Below are 24258 nucleotides of genomic sequence, written 5' to 3' on the forward strand. Positions count from 1 at the left end.
TGCATTCTCCCTGATGCTCCCAGACAATGCATTCTCCCTGATGCTCCCAGACAATGCATTCTCCCTGATGCTCCCAGACAATGCATTCTCCCTGACACTCCCAGACAATGCATTCTCCCTGATGCTCCCAGACAATGCATTCTCCTTCACACTCCCAGACAATGCATTCTCCCTGACACTCCCAGACAATGCATTCTCCCTGACGCTCTCAGACAATGCATTCTCCCTGACACTCCCAGACAATGCATTCTCCCTGACGTTCCCAGACAGTGCATTCTCCCTGACTCTCCCAGACAATGCATTCTCCCTGACGCTCTCAGACAATGCATTCTCCCAGACGCTCCCAGACAATGCATTCTCCCTGGCGCTCCCAGACAATGCATTCTCCCTGACGCTCTCAGACAATGCATTCTCCCTGACGCTCTCAGACAATGCATTCTCCCTGACGCTCTCAGACAATGCATTCTCCCTGACGCTCTCAGACAATGCATTCTCCCTGACGCTCTCAGACAATGCATTCTCCCTGACAATCGCGTACAATGCATTCTGCCTGACGCTCCCAGACAATGCATTCTCCCTGACACTTCCAGACAATGGCCATTTACCACTCCCAAACAGCAGCTGACCAACTTGCAAAAGGTCAGCGATGAAAAAAGTAACAGAATTTTATCGCAGGCAGGCCTTGCGTATGCACACTACAATCTATATGCATGCCAGTGGCGTAGCTATAATATAAGCGCCCCCCGCTGATAATTTGGGAGAGCCCCCCCTCACCGGCCGTCCATGCCCCCCATGCCTTACCTCCATGCCCAGCAGCAGGCACCCGCAAATGTTGTCTGTGGTGCGGTCCAGCTCCCCTCCTGGTTTCTGCTATGAAAAATGGACCATCACAAAATGTCCACCCCCATTACAGCAGACAGGTTCACTGCTATATGGGGGTGGACATTTTATGATGGTCCATCTCCATAGCACCAAACGAAGCCAGGAGAGGAGCCGCGACAGCAGCGACAACTAAATCTGCGGGTCTGTGGCGGCGGCGTTACAATAGCCCCGCAGCCCCCCGGCTCCCGCACTTACACAATGCCTCCCCGCCACCGCGGGGGCATCGGGGCTATAGTTACTCCACTGACGCATGCGCTGATGTTTGAAAATCTCTCACGCTGCAAATTCAAAGCCGTGCAATCAGATCTGAATCAGGCCCCTTGTGAGCAATGTCTGTCTTTATGTTCTTTCACTCTTCTTTCAAAGATCATTCTTACTCGTAGTACGATCTTTCTAACACCCCAAACACTTGTATCATCATAAAGTCATACAGTCATATAAACATAGAATGGGATGCAATATAGCTTTTATTGTAGAAGCATGATACAGTATATATTAATTGTTGCTGAATAACATTGTATAGCAGAAATATCAGTTTCTGTTAGATGATCTAAGCTGCGATTACCCAGAGTACATGCACAGGTCTCTGGAAACATGACTACTTATTATCTGATTACATAATTGGCTATCACATCATCATAATTACCTTAGAGCAGGGATGAGGAACCTTCAGCCCTCCAGCTGTTGTTGAACTATACATCCCAGCATGCCCTGCTACAGTTTTTTCTATTTGGCCATACTAAAACTGTTGCAGGGCATGCTGGGATGTGTAGTTCAGCTGGAGGGCCGAAGGTTCCCCATCCCTGCCTTATAGACACTGATCAAGTAGACTAGCCCGCTCTACTGTACATGTACCTTTGCCACCATTTGTAGTTCAGGGGCCTACAATTATTATAAAATAAGACAATATCATGTGAAACATGCAGCAGCGCCTTCAGTCTGGTCTGAAGGTCTCTAATCTCAAGTTTAGCAACCTTTGCATCATCATATGCAGCAAGTGCAGCTCCGGATCTCATTGGCTGACCATTGTTATCTACACAGCAGTAAGCTTTCCACGCATGACTGGGGATAGTAACGCGTCCTTTGATTTTGTTATTTCCTGGGACAATGCCTGTAATTACATACATAGTTGTACATTCTTTAGATTGTTCGCGGACATGGGTCTCATATTCTTTCCATTGTCTATTATTTAACCGTGCTTGCATTGGCACCACATTGGTCAGAGTGTTTGTTGCGCTGTACTGAGCCTGTGTCACATGATCTGCACAGGGATTCAAATGCCCTCTATGATAGCCAGAATTTAAATAGTCTACATCCATAGCCTGACTTTTCCTCTTAAGAAACAGTGGTTTGTTTTTCGGTAAGTCTTTGTCAATGTACCAGAACTTGCTGTTATAATCTGTTATCTGTTCATGTAATTGTTGAGCCCGTAACATGTTTCCTGTGAGACCTCGATAAATTAGCTGGAAGATAAAATGTTACATTTTAATGTTTATTTGAAAAACAAAAATGTAGGACAGTTATATCATCAGAAACACCAGAATAACACCAGATACCAGAAACAGAGCAGCTTCATACACCAGTTAGACCACCTTCATTACATTATTCTCATTTAGGGGCCTATTTATCAGAATAACCTATTTGTGGTAATATGAAACTCTGTACACATCCAGCTGCAGGAGCTCTATATGTAAAGTAAAGTGAATGTACAGTATCAGCCATCGCTTTACTTTGTGCTGTGAGAATTTGTGTGGCCTACTGCACATGCTCGAGTGGCTGTTATCAGGGAGGGATCCGGTGGACTCTTCTCCCAGTAAAGTATGCCACATGTATAGTAGCCTATAGTCAAGGTACTGACCTTTGTAATGTTCTGTATTAGGCTCTGATCAGGTCTTCAATGTGTTTATAAATTCAAATGTCAATAGAGTTACAGACAGGGGGTGACATATAATAGGATGAGATTTTTACCATATCGCATGTTTTCAAATCGTGAATTGTTTGTAGAAATCGACTATTTAATGGAATGCGAATTGAGGTATGAAAAATGCGATGTGATGCGATAAAGTGCGAATTTTAGCCATTTGTTTTTTTTGCATACTTCTGAGTGACAGGAGCCTAGTGTTAGCACTGAAGCATTACGTGCAGGGTATCTGGACTATTTGTAGACAACAAGTAGATAGACAGCCATTAGGTCGACACCATTAGTTCGACAACTCAATAGGTCGACATGCTTTTAGGTCGACATGCCATTAGGTCGACATGTCATTAGGTCGACATACCATTAGGTCGACACTGCCATTAGGTCGACACTGCCATTAGGTCGACAGTGTCTAGGTCGACAGTCAAAAGGTCGACATGGTTTTTTCACTGTTTTTTTAGCCGACATGTGCCGACAGACGGTATTTCATGCCCTACTATCCACTTGGGCGTGGTGGGAGAATAAAATAGTGTGCCGAGCGCAGCGAGGCCCCGTGCCTGAAGCATCGCAAGCGAAGCGAGCGATGCGAGGGGCTGCGGTTCACTTCAAACTGTGTCCATGTCGACTGTGTCGACATTTCGGCCAAAAAACTGTGAAAAAAACCATGTCGACCTTTTGACTGTCGACCTAGACACTGTCAACCTAATGGCAGTGTCGACCTAATGACATGTCGACCTAATGACATGTCGACCTAATGGTATGTCGACCTAATGACATGTCGACCTAATGACATGTCGACCTATTGAGTTGTCGAACTAATGGTGTCGACCTAATGGCTGTCTATCTACTTGTTGTCTACAAATGGTCCCACATCCTACGTGCAGCACATGGCTCCTGTCACAGTGTAAGGGCTGGCAATGCAGATAGATGGCAATTTAATAAAGCTTCTAAAAGTGAAAAGGGGGGATGTTGCCTATAGCAACCAATCAGATTCTGTCTATCATTTTCTTGGATGTAATAGAGCAGGCATGTCCAAACTATGGGCCTCCAACTGTTGTGAAACTACAAGTCCCATCATGCCTTGCCACAGTTTTGCTATTAGGGAATGCTAAAAATATGGCAAGGCATGCTGGGATGTGTAGTTTCACAACAGCTGGAGGGACAGAGTTTGGACATGCCTGTAATAGAGAAACGATAGGATTGGTTTCTATGGGCAAAGTAAATTTATCCCACAGTTTCCGGGTGCAGCCCATCATCTCCGGGATGCCCGGAGCGATGAAAACAGGGATCGGGTGTCTTGAGGTAACGCCTTCCCTGTAAGGCCACACTCCTTTCCACCTTCAACAAGCGCATTGAGTATTTCTCATGCAGTAAGTGTCACCATGCACATTGACGGAAGTACTTATAAATAAGGTGTTGTTATAAACTGTTGCAAGATGGGGTTGCCCTTCCCATGTGTTTATTTGTATTTTTATATATGTGTTTGTGTATATATATATATATATATATATATATATTCCAAGGACCGGCACTCCCAAGAGGTCCCGATGTTCAAAATGCCAGGGTGCACACCAGAGAGCACATTATGCAGATTAACACGTATAAGCGGTACTCCCACGGGCTTCACAAAAGACAACTCGGACACAGCTTTCTATCTAGAAAGCTGTGTCCAAATTGTCTTTTGTGAAGACCGTCGGAGTGCCGCTTATACCTGTTAATCTGTGTACATATATATATATATATATATATATATATATATATATATATATATTGTAGGGGCTCTGCACTCACTAAAATAACTGATATTAACAAACGGTGGAGATTGAATTAATCAATGCATTTAAGCCTGCAGCCCCCTTCACGGGACCCCACTTTTCTGCAGGTCCTAACACTATTGCTCAAAATTGCTACAATACACATAGCTATGACATTAATGTTTGATTCCAGGCATGCTATCTGGTCTAAAGCTCACAGCACACTTTGCTTTTATAGGTGAGCAGTTACCAACACACCTGTCACTAATCATCTAGTAGTGTTCATTCTAGCACCCGCCATATTTGAAAACCCATACAGTTCCTCTTCCCTGCCTGGGGTGTTGCTGTCTGCTGTAGTGCTTCTAGCATAGTGTGGTCTATATATCAGCACTGATATGCAAACCAGTCCTGTGCTAGAAACATCACAGCAGACAGCGACACCCCAGGCAGGGAAGAGGAACTGTATGGGTTTTCAAATATGGCGGGTGCTAGAATGAACACTATCTAGGGAAATGGTTAACATAGCTTATGAAATATAAGTTAAAACAGGGTGCATGAGAGAATGTGACCACAATTTAATAAACAATATACACTAAACATCGGCACTCACGTTTCCTAGTTTTGGGGTGCCCTATGGCTTGTGACCACATTGTTTAAACAGAAATTGTAGGGGCTCTATGGGCTGCAGGACAGGAACCTCATTAGGTAAAATCTGCCACCTCCTCAGCATTTGTGAAGCTAGTGGCTTCTCTGTGGCTGGCAGTGACTTCCTATTGGAAGTCCTACATGACAGTAACCCGCTTGGCAAGCAGTCCCATTGGGAGGTGTTCCCTCAATCCGGGATTGCCAGTCCAGGCTGTGATAGGCAGAGAAGTGGCTTTCCTTAGGAAGCCACTCTCTGCCTTACCATGCAACCCAGTCCATAGAAGCCAGGCCCAAAAATGGGTTCATATTAGGTTAACTTAGAAACCCAATTCCAACCCCGCTGGGGGCCCAAAAGGGGTCCAGCCACTACACAAAGTGCATCAAGGAAGCAACATACGTCAGAGTTCCATAACATAAAGGGGTTAGAGAACATGGGGTTACAGAAAAAAAACTGTGGTCAGATCCGGAAGCCCACCACGGACAGGTGTATGCCGGTCACACCATGGGCATGGCGAGTGGTTAAGCTTAAAACAAAAGAAGGCTAAAGTTCAAGTAATGCTAATTGCACAATGCCGGGTACCTCAACTAGATAAGTTATAAAGAGTAATCAAGATATTAAGGTAGGTGAGTGGGGGAAATATTTAACCTTGCAGAGGTACAGTATGTTCTGTTGCAGGGGCAGTCAAGCATACAGCAAGCATGGGGCAAGCATTTCTTTGGGGGAGTTTCAGTGGAAATTCTTAGCCCATCTATATATATATAAAAAGCTAACCACTCCTCACCTCTATGAGGTGAAGTACCGCAAGTGACCACTAGAAGCCATTCGACAAACCAAATTACTAACAGAAAGTGAAAGAAAAGTTAAATTTTTGCAGGGACACTGACCATGTTTTAAACTTGCTGGATATGGAGAGAGGGAACTGTAGAGACAAAGATTTGGAGGTAGGAGCAGATAGGAACTGGGGTGGGGCAGTGAGTTTGTGGGCTACAAACTGTCACAGCTAAACATAAAAGTGTAAACTGTCACAGCTCAAAGTGACAGTACATTGCAGAAGCCATAGCTTTAATAATTATTTAATAATAGTCAGGGCCGGCCTTAGGCATAGGCAAACTAGGCAATTGCCTAGGGCATTTGGAATGCCTAGGGGCATCAGCAGCTTCTGCTGATTAAAATGATATGCAGCATGCCTATATTCTGTGTGTGAGTGAGGCTGTATCTGCATAAGAAATAGTGTATTCATGGAAATCACTGTAACATAGCATTCTGTATGCAGGTACAGCCACTGTCGCATACAGAATATAGGCATGCTGCATATCATTTTAATCATTGGAAGCTCCTTGTGTGTGCTGGTCATAACAATGCAAATAAGACAAATTTTCAGCAAAAAAGGCACCCAACGTTAGCAGAACTGGCCAGGAGCTGCATGGCCTATTGAGGCAAGATGTATGAGGAAACATCTGTATCCAAGCAGAGGCAGAGGTCACAGTGTTAGCAGCTGTGCGAGTGCTGTCTGCGGGTGGGTTGGTTGGGCAATAGTGTTCGGCATATGTGTAAGGGGAATTATGTGTGTCATGTATAAATGCATTAATAATGTGCGACATATGTGTAACAGGCATTATGTGTGTCATGTGTATAAGGGCATTAATAATGTGCAACATATGTGTAATGGGCATTATGTGTGTCATGTGTATAAGGGCATTAATAATATGCAACATATGTGTAAGGGGCATTATGCATGTCATTATGTGTATGAAGGGCATTAATAAAGGTTGGCATAATGTGTAAGGGGCATTATGGTTATAAGGACATTAATAATGTGTGTCATGTGTAAGGGGCATTACTGTGTGGTATTATCAGGGGTGCCGAGAGAAAGGGGTAGGGGGTACAAATTACCCAGGCCAAAGTCTGATGGGAAGGCCCAGTGGGGGCCCCGGGCCCCCTCCCTTTAAGTAACAGCAGCAGCTGAAGCTGTTCTCCTCTGCCCAGCACACACTGCTTTGTGCTGGGTTGCAGTGTGGCCATGGAGGTGGTTAAAATACAATATTTTCTCAGGATTTTTTTCTAAGGGTATAATGTGAATAATGTGAGGAGTAATGTATATAAGGTAAAGTGGTACTACAGTGTGAAGTAACGTGAATAAGGGACACCATCGCATGATATAATGTGAATAAAGTTGCACTACTGTGTTGCATAATTTGAATTGGGGGTAAAATTGTGTGGCCATGCCCCTTCCCAGCAAGAACACTCCCCTGTTTGGGCTGCGCACCAAATGTGTGCACTCTTTCTATTTAAAATATTGCAGGTAGGAGCACCAAAATGATGACTGCTATGATGAGGGTTGATGGTGCTGGGAAAGGGGAGCAGGGTCAGAGGCGGAACTAGTGGTGGTGCTAGGGGGCACCAGCCAAAATCTTGCCTAGGGCATCATTTAGGCTAGGGCCGGCTCTGATAATAGTAAATAATTATAAGTAAGAGATACACACCTGAGGTTCCAAACTGAAGAAACTATCTCTTTTACAGTCTGGGGATAATCCTCTTCTTTCCATGATGTGGGCAGAATACAGAGGGATGCGTCTACCTCTGTCATACAACGTGGCAAAGTAAGACTCGCCATTAACCATTTGACATATGCATGCTGGAGATGCCAGGTCTGCTGGGGTGTTTTTTATCGCATCTGGTAAATTTGAGTAATCAAAGTCAGCACGCCGTGCAATGCCTCCAAAGCCTGTGGGGACATGGCCGTTATAGAAATATCCGAGGCAAGTGCTAAAGTCATTATCAACTCTAGCATGGGTTTCACAGACAATGGCGATGCAGAACCAGATAAGGACCAATATCTTCTTCATGTTCTCAGTAGGGAAGTGAAGACTCTCAGCTGAAAACAGGGTCTGGTATAAATACAGAGAAAAGCAGAACATCTTAAAATATAGTGCAATCTAATTGGATGGGGCTTTCTGAGGTAACAAACACTTTAGAAGCTCTGCGCCGTGTTACTAAAATTGTGCCAAAAAATGACATATTGTGAAAATGCATGTATATGACAATAATTGAACTTCCCTTATTCACAATGACTGCGATTGCTTAAAGAATCAGAACATCACCAGATTTGGAAATAGGAAGCAAAAAAATAAATAAAAAAAGTAGCACAAAAAGTTGCCAGTTGGGGAATATGGTGCTGTACAATGTGACAGCTGCATGAAAATGGACAGCCAAGAAAAGCAAATAGAAAAATAAAATGTAACAATGTTAACCACTTCAGTGGCGTGACTGGAAATTTTCCAGGCTGAGCAGCCCATTGATATTGTGATTGTGTAAAAAAAAACCTTTAGGGGAACCCGGGGCACACTCCCTGTAGATGTGAATGGTAACTGAATCACAAACACGCGTGCTGCAAGAATGTAAAACCGGTCTTTACTCAGCATGAGGCAGACACCAAGTGGAAGTAATCAGAGAATCACAGGAAGTAAGTCCCCTCAGCAGGCCTACATCTCCCAGGATGCACGGCATGCATTTACATCCCCCCTTTTAACTGGAAGAATACAAACATGAATTGAACAAACACAACAGTGTTAGGCATGAGCAAAAGAAAATATATTATACAATAAAGTCTTGAAACTTTGGGTTGGGTTTGGACACTTGGCCCGATCTGGTAATGGTATACTGAGAACCCATAGGAATGTCTGCAGTGATACCATAGGGCTCTACTTCTGGAGTGGCCTCTGGGGAGGGGTTGTCCATGCAGGGCCGGTGCAAGGCACCTGAGCGCCCCAGGCGAGTCGGGGTGGGGGTGCCCCGGTGCCGGGGGGAGGGAGGGGGCGGGGGGGTGGTACCTGTATAAAAAAATTGCTGCCCCGGCGTCCCTGCAGTGCTGGGGCGGTCAGGGGTGTCCGTGCCGTAGGGGTACCTGCGGCGCCGTCATGTGTATAAAGCTGGCTGCGGCTGGCGGGGTCCCTGTAGTGAATAGCAAATAACTAGCGCTTCCGGCTCCGCCGCGCGCATAGCGCTAGTTATTTGCTATTCACTAAAGGGACCCCGCCGGTCGCAGCCAGCTTTACACACATGACGGCGCCACAGGTACCCCTACGGCACGGACACCCCTGACCGCCCCAGCACTGCAGGGACGCCGGGGCAGCAATTTTTTTAAACAGTTCGCTGGGGGTGAGGGGCGAACTGCCGCCCTCCAGGTGTCGGCGCCCTAGGCAAATGCCTAGAGCTGCCTAGTAGTGGCGCCGGCCCTGCGTCCATGCAGTGTGGATCATTACTGACATTGGTTGCAGCTGTGGTAGAAACTGGTGAGTCAGGCTGTGTAGAGCGTTCTTCAGGTACACTTAACAGATGGTGGCGGTTGCGTTCATAGAGGGCATTATCAGACTGCACCACGTAGCTATTTGGACGATCTGCAGGATGCTGAACCACTGCCATTCTCTCAAAACTGTGCTTGCTTTGCATACGGACTGGCTGGCCTTGAGAGTGGTGGCAAGTGGTATGCTGATCTGTCATAAGAAGCCTTGGCAGCCATTCTGCGCTTGCTGATGGTTTCCCGTACCTGTGGCTCTACTCTGGGTTGCAGGAGCTGCTTTGCCATTGGGATACCTATGCGAGTGCGCCGTGCTAGTAAGCATTGTGCAGGGTATAGGAGTCCATCTCGGGGCGTGTTTCTTAGGTTCAGCAGTGCCAAATATATGTCTGATCGATCTCGTGCACACTTTTCCATTAGGTGCTTTGCAGAGCGGACTGCACGCTCCGCCAACCCATTGGAATGTGGGTAGTGCGGACTACTAGTGATGTGCTGGAAGTCCCATGTATTCGCAAAGTCTTTGAACTCTCTGCTCTTGAACTTCTGGCATTGTCAGTGATCAGCTGTTGTGCGGTGCCATGTGCTGCAAAGTGTCTTTTCAGCTTTGAGATTACCATTTGACTTGTGGTGCTGGGCAAGTAGTTTATCCTGAACCATCCTGAATAGGAGTCAAGGTACTTGTGTATTTTGGCGGCGCCCGATTTCAGCATCGTGCGATGAACGCATCGCATCGCATGCCATGTGCCCGATGGCATGCGATGCGATGCGATTTTGACCCCCTATGCGATGAAAAATCGTATAAGCACCCTAAAGGGTGCTTTTGAGCACCCTAATGGGTGCTTACAATGTTAAATGCACCCCCACGCCACCCCCCCACTATAAACGTGAACCCGAAGCGTGGCGAGCGCAGCGAGCCCGTGAGGGGTGGCGGTACGCATCCTTCGACCTTTTCATACCCCCACTATCCACGTTGGCGTGGAGTTGAGAGTAGAACGCATCCCCTGGCGGGCTTCACAGGTGTCCGCGTCCCCTTGCGTGGCTCGCCACGCGGACACCTGTGAAGCCCGCTAGGGGACGCGGATACCTGTGAAGGTATCCGCTGCGCTCGCCACGCTTCGGGCTGCGCTCGCCACACTTTCTATTCTCAACTCCACGCCGACGTGGATAGTGGGGGTATGAAAAGGTCGTAGGACGCGTACCGCCGCAGTCCGGCTCAGGTACACACCTAAATCTCAGGAGGCATATGGTCACTAGGTCGACATGCATTGGGTCAACCACTGAAGGTCAGCATGTCTGAAGGTCAACAGGGTTATTAGGTCGGCATTGGCTAGGTTGACAATCAAAAGGTCAACATGGGGTTTTTCACTTTTTTTTTGAGCCGACGTGCTGCAGGCGGTATTTTTAATGCCCTACCATCAACTAGGGGGATGCGGTCATTTGGTCTACTGCATTATGGTAGAAAGTCATTAGGTCGAATCCATTAGGTCGACATGCTAAAAGGTCGACATGACTCTAGGTCGACATGGGAAAAGGTCGACATGATTCTAGTTCGAAAGGTCATTAGTTCGACAGGTCATTAGTTCGACAAGGTCATTAGTTCGACATTGTCTATGTCGACATTCACAAGGTCGACATGGAGTTTTTCACTGTTTTTTAAACCAACATGTGCCGACAGGCGGTATTTCATGCCCTACCATCCACTAGGGCGTGGTGGGAGAATAAAATAGTGTGCCGAGCGTAGCGAGGCACCGTGCCCGACGCATAGCGAGCGCAGCGAGCGATGCGAGGGGATGCAGTGCACTTTAAACTGTGTCCATGTCGACTGTGTTGACATTCAGGTAAAAAAACAGTGAAAAACCCCATGTCGACCTTGTGAATGTCGACATAGACAATGTCGAACTAATGACCTTGTCGAACTACTGACCCGTCGAACTAATGACCTTTCGACCTAAAATCATGTCGACCTTTTCCCATGTCGACCTAGAATCATGTCGACCTTTTAGCATGTCGACCTAATGGATTCGACCTAATGACTTTCTACTATAATGCAATAGACCAAATGATCCCAACCCCAACTAGGGCATGGTGGAAGAATAAAATAGTGTGCCGAGCGTAGAGACCCATGGGAGGGGACGCAGTGCAGTTTTCTAGTGTCCATGTTAACTGTCGACATTCAGGATAAAAAAAGTGAAAAACCCCATGTCGACGTTTTGACTTTCGACCTTGCCCATGTCGACCCAATGACCCTCTCGACCTAACCCCACGCCGACCTTCAGACATGTCGACCTTGATGCATGTAAACCTTCAGTGATTGCTTGGCATTCAAATTCAGTGCCTGACATAGGACACAAACTTTGTTTCATGTTTCAAAAAATTGTTTTATGCACAAATAAAATATATTTGTGTGTATTTCATGTGTTTGATGTGATTATACAACATAAATGCAAGACACCTCAAGATACATCTTTGCAAAATAAAAATATTGTGAAATACGGAATAATTTATCCAAAATTCTTCTGTCCCGAGCATTTTGGATAAGGGATACTCAGCCTGTATATATCATTTCTTTGCCTTCCTCTTTCCTCTTAAAGAATTACAGGTACTTATGTAGTATCTGGGCTGCCGATTTAGAAATCGGATCGCATCGCATCGGATCGTATCGCATGCGACCAAATCGTATGCGATGCGATGGTCAAGATTTTTCCATAGGATTCAATGTTAAAATGGTCTGAGTCCATTTTGACATAGAATTCAATGGGAAAAAGGGGTCCTTTTCCTTTCCCCACTATCCAAGTGGGCATGGAGTTGGATATAAACCTGTGGCGAGCGTAGCGAGCCACCGCGCCCGAAGCGTGGCGAGCGTAGCGAGCCCCGCGAGGGGACACAGAATACTTTTTAAGAAATATGCGGCCCCTCGCAGGGCTCGCTTCGCTCGCCACGCTTCGGGCTCGGTGGCTCGCTGCGCTCGCCACGCTATATAAAATCAACTCTATGCCCACTTGGATAGTGGGGAAATGAACAGGACCTTCTTAACATTGAATCCTATGCAAAATCGCATCGAATCGCATCGCATCGCATCTGATTGTATGCCTTAAGGTAAGGCATACAATCACAAAATCGGCAGCCCAGATACTACATAAGTACCGAATTACATTTAGAGGAAAGAGGAAGGAAAATAAATCTCAGCAATAAATAAAAAAACAGCCATCTGTGCTATCTGACAAACAACATCAAGCAAAGAGAATCCCTATATTTTTAATCACTTTTTTCTTTTCCTTTTCACACATACTATATATTTTGAAAATACTAAAAGCCTAGAAAAGAAGGAATTTCAAAGGATTCTCAATAAAAGTTAAGTTTTAGATTAAACCCCCAAAATTCCATTACATTACAAAAAAATATATAAATAAAGGGTCCCAAAGTGCAACTAGAGATCTCACACAACCTTTCTTCTTCTACAATTCATACCCCTTTTCCACTAGCCTAAATATCCTGGGTTTTTGCACGGGAGCGCGCAAAACACGCGATTTTAGGCAGGTGGAAACGCTCCCTGTAGAAATAACCCAGGTCGTAGGCGTTTCTACTCAGGTAGCGACCAGGGTTGAACACGTGTTAAACCTGGGTCACTGGGTAGTGTAAATGGGTAACCGGGGTCGATGCGACCCAGGACCCGTTCACTACAGTGCAAAAGCCGGCGTTGGGAGATGCACTCATCTCCCAGCGCCACCCCAACCCCACCTCCCGATGGAGTCACCCACCTGGCATTATGCCAGGTGGGGACTCTAGTGGGAATGGGTTTGCAAGCCAGGTCGCACCCAGGTTGTAGCCCGGTACAAAATCCCGGGTGCGACCTGGCTTGCAGATGGAAAAGGGGTATCACTCTCTTGCAGTTATGTGCACATCTAACCAATCAGCAGGCACTGGGGGGAGGGGGGGATATAAGGTGAGATCCCTCAAGTACCCAGTACCTTGAACAACTGTTGGATTCCTGAGTGACATTCCAAAGGCTAGTTCTAGGCTCAAGGCTTATACCTGTGTTACCTGTATCCAGAGTCCTGCTGCTGCTTCAACCAGACTTTGGGCTTTATTCTGCTTCACTCCTTCTGGCAAATTCCTTCTTTTACCACATTCTCACTGCAAGGCTAATTCCCGGGTCTAGCATGTCATCCAAGTAATTTGCCTTTTAACACAGGTTTTTTTTGCAGTGTGACCGAGTCAACCCATGTCTGCATACCCGGATCTCATACACGGGTAAAACCCTTCTTTTTACCCGTGTGTGCGATCCGGGTATGCAGACACGGGTTGACCCGTTCACACTGCCAAAAAAACTGTGTTAAAAGGCAAATTACCGGGTAGAACTGCTTCACCCGGGAATTTGCCTTGCAATGAGAACGGGGTCCCAGCGCCGTAGTCCGCAGCATTAAAATGCCAGGAAAAAGCAGTGTTGTTCACACTCGCAGTGTGAACACGGCATTAGATGGACAAAACCATGTGCACTGCACTGCAGGTGGGGCAGATGTAACATGTGCATATAGAATTAGATTTGGGTGGGGTTTTACTTCAAAGTGAGATCTCTATTGCAGTGTAAAAATAAAGCAGCCAGTATTTTTCCTGCACAGAAACAAAATAACTCGCCCAAATCTAATTCTCTCTGCACGTTTTACATCTGCCCCCCTGCAGTGCACATGGTTTTGTCCATCGAAGAAGGAATTTTCCAGAAGGAGTGAACCAGAATAACCCCCTCTATCCTGCTGTTACCATCTCCAGCTTCTCCTGAGGTTTCTGCTGCCCAAGTGTCCAGGATCTCACAGCACAGACTCTGTCCACCATTGGTTCCAAGACCAACCAACCAAGGGATCCCACTACGATAAAACTCGCCATCGAATCCTAGCCCGACCATCAGTTCCCAGGCCAACATAATTATAACCATCGGTTCCCAAGCCGACACAGACTTACCATTGGTTCCCAGAACGCTACAGACTACCATCGGTTCCCTGACCGATGTATTATCTACCTTCGGTTCCCATGCTGACTCTTCTTGCACATTTGTACCCAGCCAATTGTGTTCATCATCACTTTCTACCAGGGGTATAAGTTTATAACAATATCCCCCATCCCTCTGCTTTCTTAAGACTAGTGCATAGTGTTCATCATCACTTTCTACCAGGGGTATAAGTTTATAACAATATCCCCCCCCCCATCCCTCTGCTTTCTTAAGACTAGTGCACTGGTAAGCCATCCTAACATGCACACACACACCTGAATAGGCACTCATATACAAACAAAGTGACATGCAAATACGCACACACATATACACACATAGATACACAGCCATATATGCACATACACCCATGTATGGGTCGGTCTGGGGACCAATTGTTCAGGGGCCGGTCTGGGAACTGATGGTTCAAGGTTCGGTCTGGGAACCGATGGCTCAGGGATCAGTCTGTGAACCGATGATTCAGGTTTCCTGTGCTGTAGCCTGGAAGCCGTTGATAACACGGGAAGCTAAATGTGGTAATAGCAGAGTATCAGGAAAGTGACAGGTGAACCAGGGAGCATCTGCAGCAGCAACAGTATGAGGTAACGCTGGAGTCATGTGACCTAGAGCATAGGAATCAGCACCTGGGATCTTTCTCAGGATGAAGACAATTGTCCAAGGCTCTAAACTATGAACTTAATCCTTATATCCCCTTAGTGGCAGCTGATTTGAGCACTGTCATGTGATTGCAGATTGGTCTGGGATTGGACAGCAGTGATCATGCTAATTTGAATGTCACATGACACATACTGGGAATTGGAGCACATGGGTCAGCTGACCCCGGGTTGTCATGGTGGTGCCCATGTAGCCAAGCACCGGCATAGGATACTGGGATGCACACCGGACCACAGTGATGAGGTGACACTGGGATATTATGCCAGCTCGCAGTACTGCCAGCGGTGTGGGTAACAGACCTGCGGCAAAGAATAGACCAATGCGCAGGTAAGATGCGCATGCAAGTGCTGCTATTCCTGACACATTGCCTCTGAGACTTCCATCACTGCTCTCTACCCTTCCTGTAACATATGTGACCCATGTACATCAGAGACCCATAGCTTGGTGCTTGGCAGGGCCGGCCTGAGCCTAATTTTTATGCTAGTCGAATACAGATTTTTGCACGCCTCACTGTGGATATTGTCGGTGCAGCTACAATGTGGGCAGGGCATCAATTGGTGCATAAACATGTTTGAAAAAATAAAGTCAAAGTTTGGGCTGTGCAACTTTTTCTCTCCAAAATCTTACACCCGGCGCAGAATGGTCTAATCCGGGGGCGTCATTCCGTGCACAATGTACGTATGCTAGTGGCAGGCATTTATCGTATACACCAAATGGATAAAAGGGACGCTATTATACACTGCTCAAAAAAATAAAGGGTTTATCTAGTTCTTGTCTCAAGTTTGTTCGCATTATAAATTATGTGTGCCTTGTTTGTAAGCAGAGGTTTGAGATCTTTGACCAGTTTTAAAATATGCCAGTCTTCTTCTAGGATTTTTTCAAATGTGAGGTGATTAGTATCATCTTCCCTCCCTTTCCGATGCTTGCCAGGGTACTGATGAGAATCAAATCCCAGGGGATTGCTGTCATATTGATAGCTCCGGATTGGCCAAGAGATCTTGGTATTCCAACATCAGTATATCAGTAGAGTCGGGGCGTCTTCCTCTACGACCAGACCTTCTAAGACAAGGTCCATTCCTTCATCAGGATTTAGCTCGACTAACTTTGATGGTTTGGCTATTGAAACCGCCATTTTTAAGAATAAAGAGTTCTCTGAGGCAGTGATTCATACTATGATTAAGGCCAGGAAGCCTGTGTATTCAGCAAATTATTACAGGGTCTGGAAGACACATATTAGAGGGTGTGAGCGGCAGAAGGCTCACACTGCCAGATTCAAGTTGACTAAGCTACTTGAATTCTTACAAGACTGAGTCTTCAGGACTGAGTCTTCAGTCTCTCAAGGTTCAGATTTCGTCCTTGTCTATTTTCTTTCAGAAAAGAGTGGCTATGATTCCGGAAGTTTAATCCTTCCTTCAAGGGGTTACCAAGTTAAAACCCCCATACAAACAACCTGGGATGACTACGACATCATTGGTATTACAGAAACATGGTGTAATGAGTCGCATGACTGGGCATTAAACATGGAGGGATATACACTCTACAGGAAAGACAGGGAAAATAGAAGGGGCGGGGGTGTGTGCCTATATGTAAATAATAACTTAACATCATGTGAGAAAAATATGAGCACAGACCTGGAAGACGACAACTCGGAGACAGTGTGGGCAGAGATAACCGACAATAATAAGAAACCAAAAAACAAATTTATAATAGGGGTATGCTATAGACCACCAAATATAAATGAAAGGGAAGAGTCTCTTCTTTTAAACCAAATCAAACAAGCATCAAATCAGGGTCAGGTATTAATTATGGGGGATTTTAATTTACCCGACATTGATTGGGAAAACGAAACAGGTAAATCAGCAAGAAGCAGTGGGTTCTTAAGCTTACTTAAAGACCAGTTTATTACACAAACGGTAGAAACTCCAACTCGTGATGAGGCGCTCTTGGACTTAGTATTAACAAATAACACAGACTTAGTTTCAAACACAAAAGTAATTGAACAATTAGGGAATAGTGATCACAATATGGTTTCACTGGAAATTAACTTCAGTAAATTACATCAAAAAGGATCTGCAAAAATACTAAACTTCAGAAAAGCGAACTTTGAATTATTCAGGGAAGCCCTAACAGGAATTGGGTGGGAAACGGTTATGGAGGGAAAAAATGCAGAGGAAATGTGGGATACTCTAAAAAAGGTGCTTGATTCACTAACTATTGAATACATTCCTAAAGTATCTAAAGGTAAATTCAACAAAAAAAAGCCACCATGGTTGGACAAAGAAGTAAGGTCAGCTATCAACAATAAAACCAGAGCCTTTAAATTCTATAAAAATAACTTGAATGAGGAGGCGTTCGCAAAATACAAAGAATCAAACAAAACTTGTAAAGGGGTAATCAAAGCAGCTAAAATATTATATGAAGAGTGCATAGCCACTGAAAGCAAAACCAACCCAAAGAAGTTTTTTAAATACATAAATAGTAAACGTTTAATTAAGGAAAACATAGGCCCACTAACTGATACTAGTGGAAAAAGTGTTACTGAGGACAAGGGAAAAGCTGTTAAATGAGTTCTTCTCATCAGTATTTACTAAGGGAGAGCAGACTGTGGAACGAACATTTACCACAAACGGGACACATAAGCCAGATCTCATTGTGGATTTCATGCCGAAGGAAATAATACTGAGGCTAAGCAAACTCAAAACAAATAAGTCACCAGGGCCAGATGGGATTCATCCGAGGGTATTAATGGAATTAAGGGATGAACTAGCTACCCCCCTACATTATATCTTTAGCAAGTCACTATCGTCAGGTATAGTACCAAAAGATTGGAGAATAGCAGAGGTAGTGCCAATATTCAAAAAAGGAAGATCCCGCTAATTACAGACCCGTTAGTTTAACATCAATTGTGGGTAAACTATTTGAAGGATTTTTAAGGGATGGTATCCAGGAATATTTAGATCATCACCGTCTACTCAGTACTAACCAACATGGGTTCGTGAAAAATCGTTCATGCCAAACTAATCTACTAGGGTTCTATGAAGAGGTTAGCAAAAACCTCGATAATGGAAATGCTGTAGATGTGATTTTCCTAGATTTCGCTAAAGCATTTGATACTGTCCCACACAAGAGATTGATTAATAAAATGGAGAACCTAGGATTGGGTGAAAATATCTGCAGATGGGTAGGGAATTGGCTATGTAATAGAGAACAAAGAGTGGTTGTGAATGGTGCCGTATCAGATATGATACCGGTACTAAGTGGAGTGCCCTAGGGTTCGGTTTTGGGGCCCATTTTGTTTAACATTTTTTTTAACGATATTGGGATAGAGTTACTCAGCAATGTATCCATCTTTGCGGACGATACAAAACTTAGCAAAGTCATCAAATCACCAGAAGATGTCACCATGCTTCAAAATGATCTTGCAATTCTAGATGAGTGGGCAAAAAAATGGAAGATGAGGTTCAATGTAGATAAATGTAAGGTTATGCACCTTGGGAGACACAACCAGTGTGCAAGTTACAACCTTAGCGGAGAGGAACTGGGTAATTCCATACTTGAAAAGGATCTAGGAGTCCAAATAGACAGCAATCTAGGATGTAGTGCCCATTGTAATGTAGCTACAAAAAAGGCCAACAAAATTCTGGCATGTATTAAGAGGGGAATGGAAACTAGGGACTCAAGGGTAATTATGCCACTATATAAAGCATTGGTGAGACCTCACCTAGAGTACGGAGTACAGTTCTGGGCCCCACACTATAAAAAGGACATCATAGAATTAGAAAAAGTCCAAAGGCGAGCAACAAAGCTTATTAGGGGAATGGAGAATTTAAGCTACGGGGAGAGATTAAGCAATTTGGGACTATTTACATTAGAAAAGAGACGTTTAAGGGGGGACATGCTCAACATGTACAAGTATATCAAGGGCCAATATAAGGAACTGTCACACACCCTATTTTCTACTAGAAAGGAATCTAGGACGCGAGGGCATGAGTATAGATTAGAAGAAAAAAGATTTCATTCAGCTAGTAGAACGAATTTATTTACGGTCAGAACAGTCAAACTCTGGAACTCTATTCCCAGAGAGGTGGTAACGGCTGGCTCATTAAATGCGTTCAAGGCAAAGTTGGACAAACATTTACTGGAGAAAAACATCCATGGGTACAAATAAGAAATATAATTTGTCTGTAAAATACCAGAACCTACCAAATCAGCAATGGATATCTATACCAGGTTGAACTAGATGGACGCAAGTCTTTTTTCAGCCTTACCTACTATGTAACTATGTAACCTGTTGCACCATGGGATTTGTCCTTGGTGTTGGAGGTTATTCAAAAATCTCATTTTGAACCTTTAAGGTCAGCTGACCTGAAATTTCTTTTTTTCCATCAATAAATTTTTATTGACACAAATTTGTATATGGGGTACAGAAATGAAAAAAGGGGGAATACTAGGGGGGGGAGAGGGGGGGAAGGGGACTGCATTCGGGGGCAAGAACAATATAAAACAATAAATTTTACACAATGAATTTTATACATGGACATATCAAACACGGTAGGTCGCTACGCAGAGCGAGCTGTACATATGTATATAAACACAAAGTCAGTTATAGAGTTAGCCAAGGGTAAGGAGAGCATCCATTAGACAGGGACTTGGGGTGAGGGAGGGTCTGAATCAGGGAGCTCATTCAGACTAAAGGTAGTTGATTGTCCAGACACGCCTGGGGGGAAAATCTTGTGCATTCCCTTTCAGTTGTGTAGGTGTGCAAGGGAGCCCATTTAGAGTGGGGCGGTGGGGCGAGGAGGAATTTGGAGAGTGGGGTTGAAAGCCGGTCTCCATGAGGAAATGATGATTCATTTTTAGAATAACCTGTAGAAAGGGGGGGGGGGAGAAGGCTGCGTCCAGTGCTGAGCTAGGTTTGCCCTTGCCGCAATGAGAATGTGACCAAGGACATATGTTTTCCCTATCGGGAGATCCTGTGGGTATACATGGAATAAAGCTAAGAGGGGGTCAGGGGAAAGGGTTAGCTGAATCACTTCAGAGATCAGATTAAAAACTTCTCCCCAGTATGCCCTGAGTTTGTGACAGGACCAGAAGATATGATAAATGGTACCTATATCTCCGCACTGACGCCAGCACATATTGGAGCATGTTGGCCAAAAGGTGTGGAGGCGATCTGGGGTTAGGTAGAGACGATTGATCAATTTGATGTGCATCTCCGAGTGATTGAGGCAGCGGGACATTGTATAAGAGGATAAGAATATCTTACGCCATTGGGGGCCAGAGAGCTGGATGCCCAGGTCCGACTCCCATTTTCTATGTGCAGATGTTTTAGTAAACTCTGCAGGAGTTATCAGGGTGTCATACCAGAAGGAGATGTCCCCTTTGGAGAGTGACAGGGAGGGTCGGGAGAGGATCGTCTGGTGGCGGGGGTCCAGTGAAGGGCTTTTGGAGAAATGGGAGTTCCACCAGTGTGCCACTTGCAGATAGTGGAGGTACTCGTGGGGGGGGAGAGAATATGTTTCTTGAAGGGAGGGGAAGGGTCGGATTGTGTTAGCGTCAACTACGTCTCCTAAGGAAGTGATCCCACTGTGTTTCCAGAGGGACAGGTTAAGGTAAGGTATAAGTCTCGCCACGGTGGTGATGGGGAGAGTAGTGATAAGGGAAGATGAGGCGCGTAGGGTGGAAAGTAATTGGTCCCATGCATGTAAAGTAGCGGACATCGTTGGGAGAAGGGCGGGTAGTGGGGGTCTGATGTGTTTTGGAATCTTAAGGAGATCACAGAGATGGATATTAGGGGAGTGATATTGTTCAATGTCCACCCAGGCCCTATGTGTGGACATTTCAAAATAATGTTTAGATGGGGCAAGGAGGCAGGCTACCTGGTATTGAGACAAGTCTGGGAGGTCGAGACCTCCATATGCTCTTGGAATTGACATTTTGGAACGGGCAATAGCGGGGGGGTTTAGATGACCAAATGTACTTTGTCAGGATAGAAGTGGCCTGTTGTATGGACTTTTTAGGGAAAACATAGGGGATAGTACGAAACAGGTACATTAGTTTGGGCACGAGCGACATTTTAAATGCTGCCATCCTACCCATCCATGAAATTTCGTATACTGACCATGACCTGGATAGAGAAGCAAGGGAGGTTAGAAGGGGAGAAAGATTAACATCAAATACAGACGCCATGTTAGGAGGGATGTGGATGCCTAAATATTTTATAGAGTCGGCCTGACAATTGTAGGTATATGTGGTTTTCAGTAAGGGGAGGTGGTCTGTGAGGTTAATCGGTAGTGCATCAGTCTTGGATGTATTAAGTTTATAATAGGATGCAGCACTGTATGCGGCTAGTGTCTCGTGGACGTGTGGGAGCGTGTGAATGGGGTCTGTCACAAAGAGTAGCACGTCGTCCGCAAAAATGCTTAGTTTATGGTTGGTGGGGCCCACTTGAAGACCTGGTATTTTGGGGTTATTGCGGATGGACATAGCTAATGGTTCGATGGAAAGGACAAATATTAAGAGTGGGCAGCCCTGCCTTGTGCCATTGGTGATATTAAAGGGGGAAGAAAGAAAGCCATTGCTAAACACCCAGGCCGAGGGGGAGCTATATAGTGACATGATTGACGACAATATCCGATCCTTAAAACCAAAGCGAGATAAGACTTCCCGCATATATTGCCAGTTAAGTCGGTCGAATGCCTTTTCGTCATCGAGTGAGGCGAGGAGAAGATCTTGTTTTGCAGACAGTGAGTCTATTAAGTTAAAAACTCTCCGTGTATTGTCCGGGGCCTGACTTCCTGGGACAAACCCCGTCTGGTCCGGGTGTACCAGCAAGGGTAAGTAGAGATTGATTCGGGATGCCATTAGTTTGGCAAAGATTTTGACATCACTATTCAACAGGGCTATCGGACGATAGTTTTGGCACAAGGCAGGGTTCTTGACGGGTTTCGGGATGGTAACGATTCTGGCCTCTAACAGTTCTGGGGGGGGCATGCCCTAGCGAGGAGAGTTCGTTGAACAGGTCTGTTAGGTAGGGCTAAAGCAAGTCACTGAAGGACTTATAAAAATCTGTAATGAACCCATCTGGCCCAGGGGCTTCATTGCGCGGGAGTGACTTTATGACCGACTGGACTTCCAACCGGGACCATGGGGCGTTTAAAAGGTCCAGTTGTTCCTGGGAGAGTGAGGGAAAGTGTAGGCTTTCTAGGAAGCTGTGGATAGAGGTAGAGGTGGGCTGCGGCGTGGAAGGGTCCATAGAGAGGTTGTATAGTTTGGAATAGTAGTCAGCGAACTGGTTAGCAATGTCTTTAGGGGTATGGATTTTCTCTTTGCTAGGGGAAGTGATATATTTTATACGGTTTCTAGCGTGTTGGGCGCGCAGTTTCCGGGCTAACATTCTGCCCAACCTGTTGCTAGCTAGGTAGAAGTGTCTCATTCTATTTAAAGCCGATTGGGTACGGGCAAGGAGCATTTTCTGGAGCTGACTTCGTACTGAAGCCAACTCCCTCTTTAAGGAGTTAGAGGGGCCTCCTTATTTCTAGTGTCAAGGACTACTAGTTTTGTCTCTAAGGCTTTTTGGGTTGCGATGGCCTTACGCTTCAGAGTGGCTCCAGCCTGAATGGCAGCACCTCTTGTAACCACTTTGAAAGCGCACCAGTGGTTAGTCACCGAGGTGTCTGACGTTTATTGTTGGACGTGTATAATTCCATTGTTTTTAGAATGGTACTTTTGGCTTCGGGGTCTGTTAACAGGTGGGGAAACAAGCGCCAGGGCCTAGGGAGAGTTCTAGAGGGCAGAAAGTTCCATTGCCACACCACGGGGGCATGGTCAGACCACGTGATGAGGAGGATGTCAACTCCTGCGGAGTGTTGGAGGGACCACTTATCACAGAGAATATAGTCAATTCTCGAGTAGGTATTGTGGACTTGGGAGTGGAAGGTATATTCCCGACCTGTGGGGTAAGTTGTTCTCCAAGTGTCATACAAGTCAAACTCTAAGAGAAGGTTACGTAGGGCTAACGATTGGTTGTCTGAGTGAGATTGGTGGCTAGATGGGAGGTGGGATTTATCCAGACGGGGGTCAAGTGCTAGGTTAAAGTCACCCAACAGTATCAGAGAGCCTTTTGTGTTTTTTTGTACAAGGGTAAAGAGTTTGCGGAGGAAGGCCACTTGGTTTGTGTTGGGGGCATAGATAGAGACGATCGTCGTGAGTCTGTCCTCTAAAAGGCCAGTGTTAATGCCGCTTTAATATAACCAAGAACAATAAGTGAAAAGCGTAGGTTACGTGCTATGTCTGTAACCAGCGTATCTCTTATACCTAGCTACGTGCGAACAAAACGTAGCGCAGCGTAGCGTACCTTTATCGTGTATTATACACCAAAGAACCAATACCTTAATAAGAGATCCCTTCGCAGTACTTTGTCTCTAATCTGCGAATACACCTTTAAGGACAATGTCCGTAATATACCTTTATCGCTATATGCGAATAACAGACGAGACCACAGTATAAAGGTGCGGAGATAGAGACTCCGTAAATAATGTATTTAGTCCCTAATGGACAAAAGGGGATTACAGAAATAAGAAAAAACAGGTATAACACGTAATGCAATCGTCTAACAATGAATATAATAATCAAGCTCTACTAGGGGAAGAAAAACAGACACAGGATACAATCAGCCAACAATACAATAAAAGCAAGTATAGTGAATGCAACCGTTTACCGTCTCATCAAATATGCGCAGCGCAGTCCGGTCGGAGCTCACTATGTTCAGGTTTGAACTATAGTCCGGTCAATGGTCAGGGAAAGGAAGATGTGCCGAAGTGACCGAGGCCGCCCTGGGTCACCTATCTTATAGGGTCAGAAAGGGGAGGTCAAAGGCCATTCCTATTGGTCAGGGTTCGTATGTCAAGTCCTCTGTGATTGGGGTAAAAATGAAGCACCTGGTTTGGATAGGTGCAGGGGAGTGACCTTTGGAGTCCTTTGTTTGTTGGTATCGTCGTCAGGGGTTGTAAATAGCAGTAAGAACCGGTTACAACTAGATTCTTTTGTTATACACTTTTTAACAGAAACAGTCTTGGGAATATGGATTTTGTCCATAACTATCGG

The 24258-nt window shown here is 45.3% G+C and overlaps 1 protein-coding gene across 1 annotated transcript in view; it reads right to left on the bottom strand.

Moving 5' to 3' along the window:
- Positions 1-1663: 1663 nt before the first annotated feature.
- The window catches only part of LOC146026063 (endonuclease domain-containing 1 protein-like), a 46461-nt gene continuing 23866 nt past the window's right edge, over positions 1664-24258 (bottom strand). Inside the window, exons 2-3 of the mRNA XM_083156417.1 lie at positions 7684-8088; positions 1664-2345 (exon numbers count right to left, since the gene is read on the bottom strand). Of these exons, the coding sequence (XP_083012543.1) occupies positions 1713-2345; positions 7684-8046 (996 nt within the window). The 5' untranslated portion in view covers positions 8047-8088 and the 3' untranslated portion in view covers positions 1664-1712. The remainder of the gene's footprint in view (positions 2346-7683; positions 8089-24258) is intronic.

The sequence above is a fragment of the Crinia signifera genome, chromosome 1 (assembly GCF_055691185.1).
Source record: "Crinia signifera chromosome 1, ASM5569118v1, whole genome shotgun sequence".
Classification (NCBI taxonomy): Eukaryota; Metazoa; Chordata; class Amphibia; order Anura; family Myobatrachidae; genus Crinia; species Crinia signifera.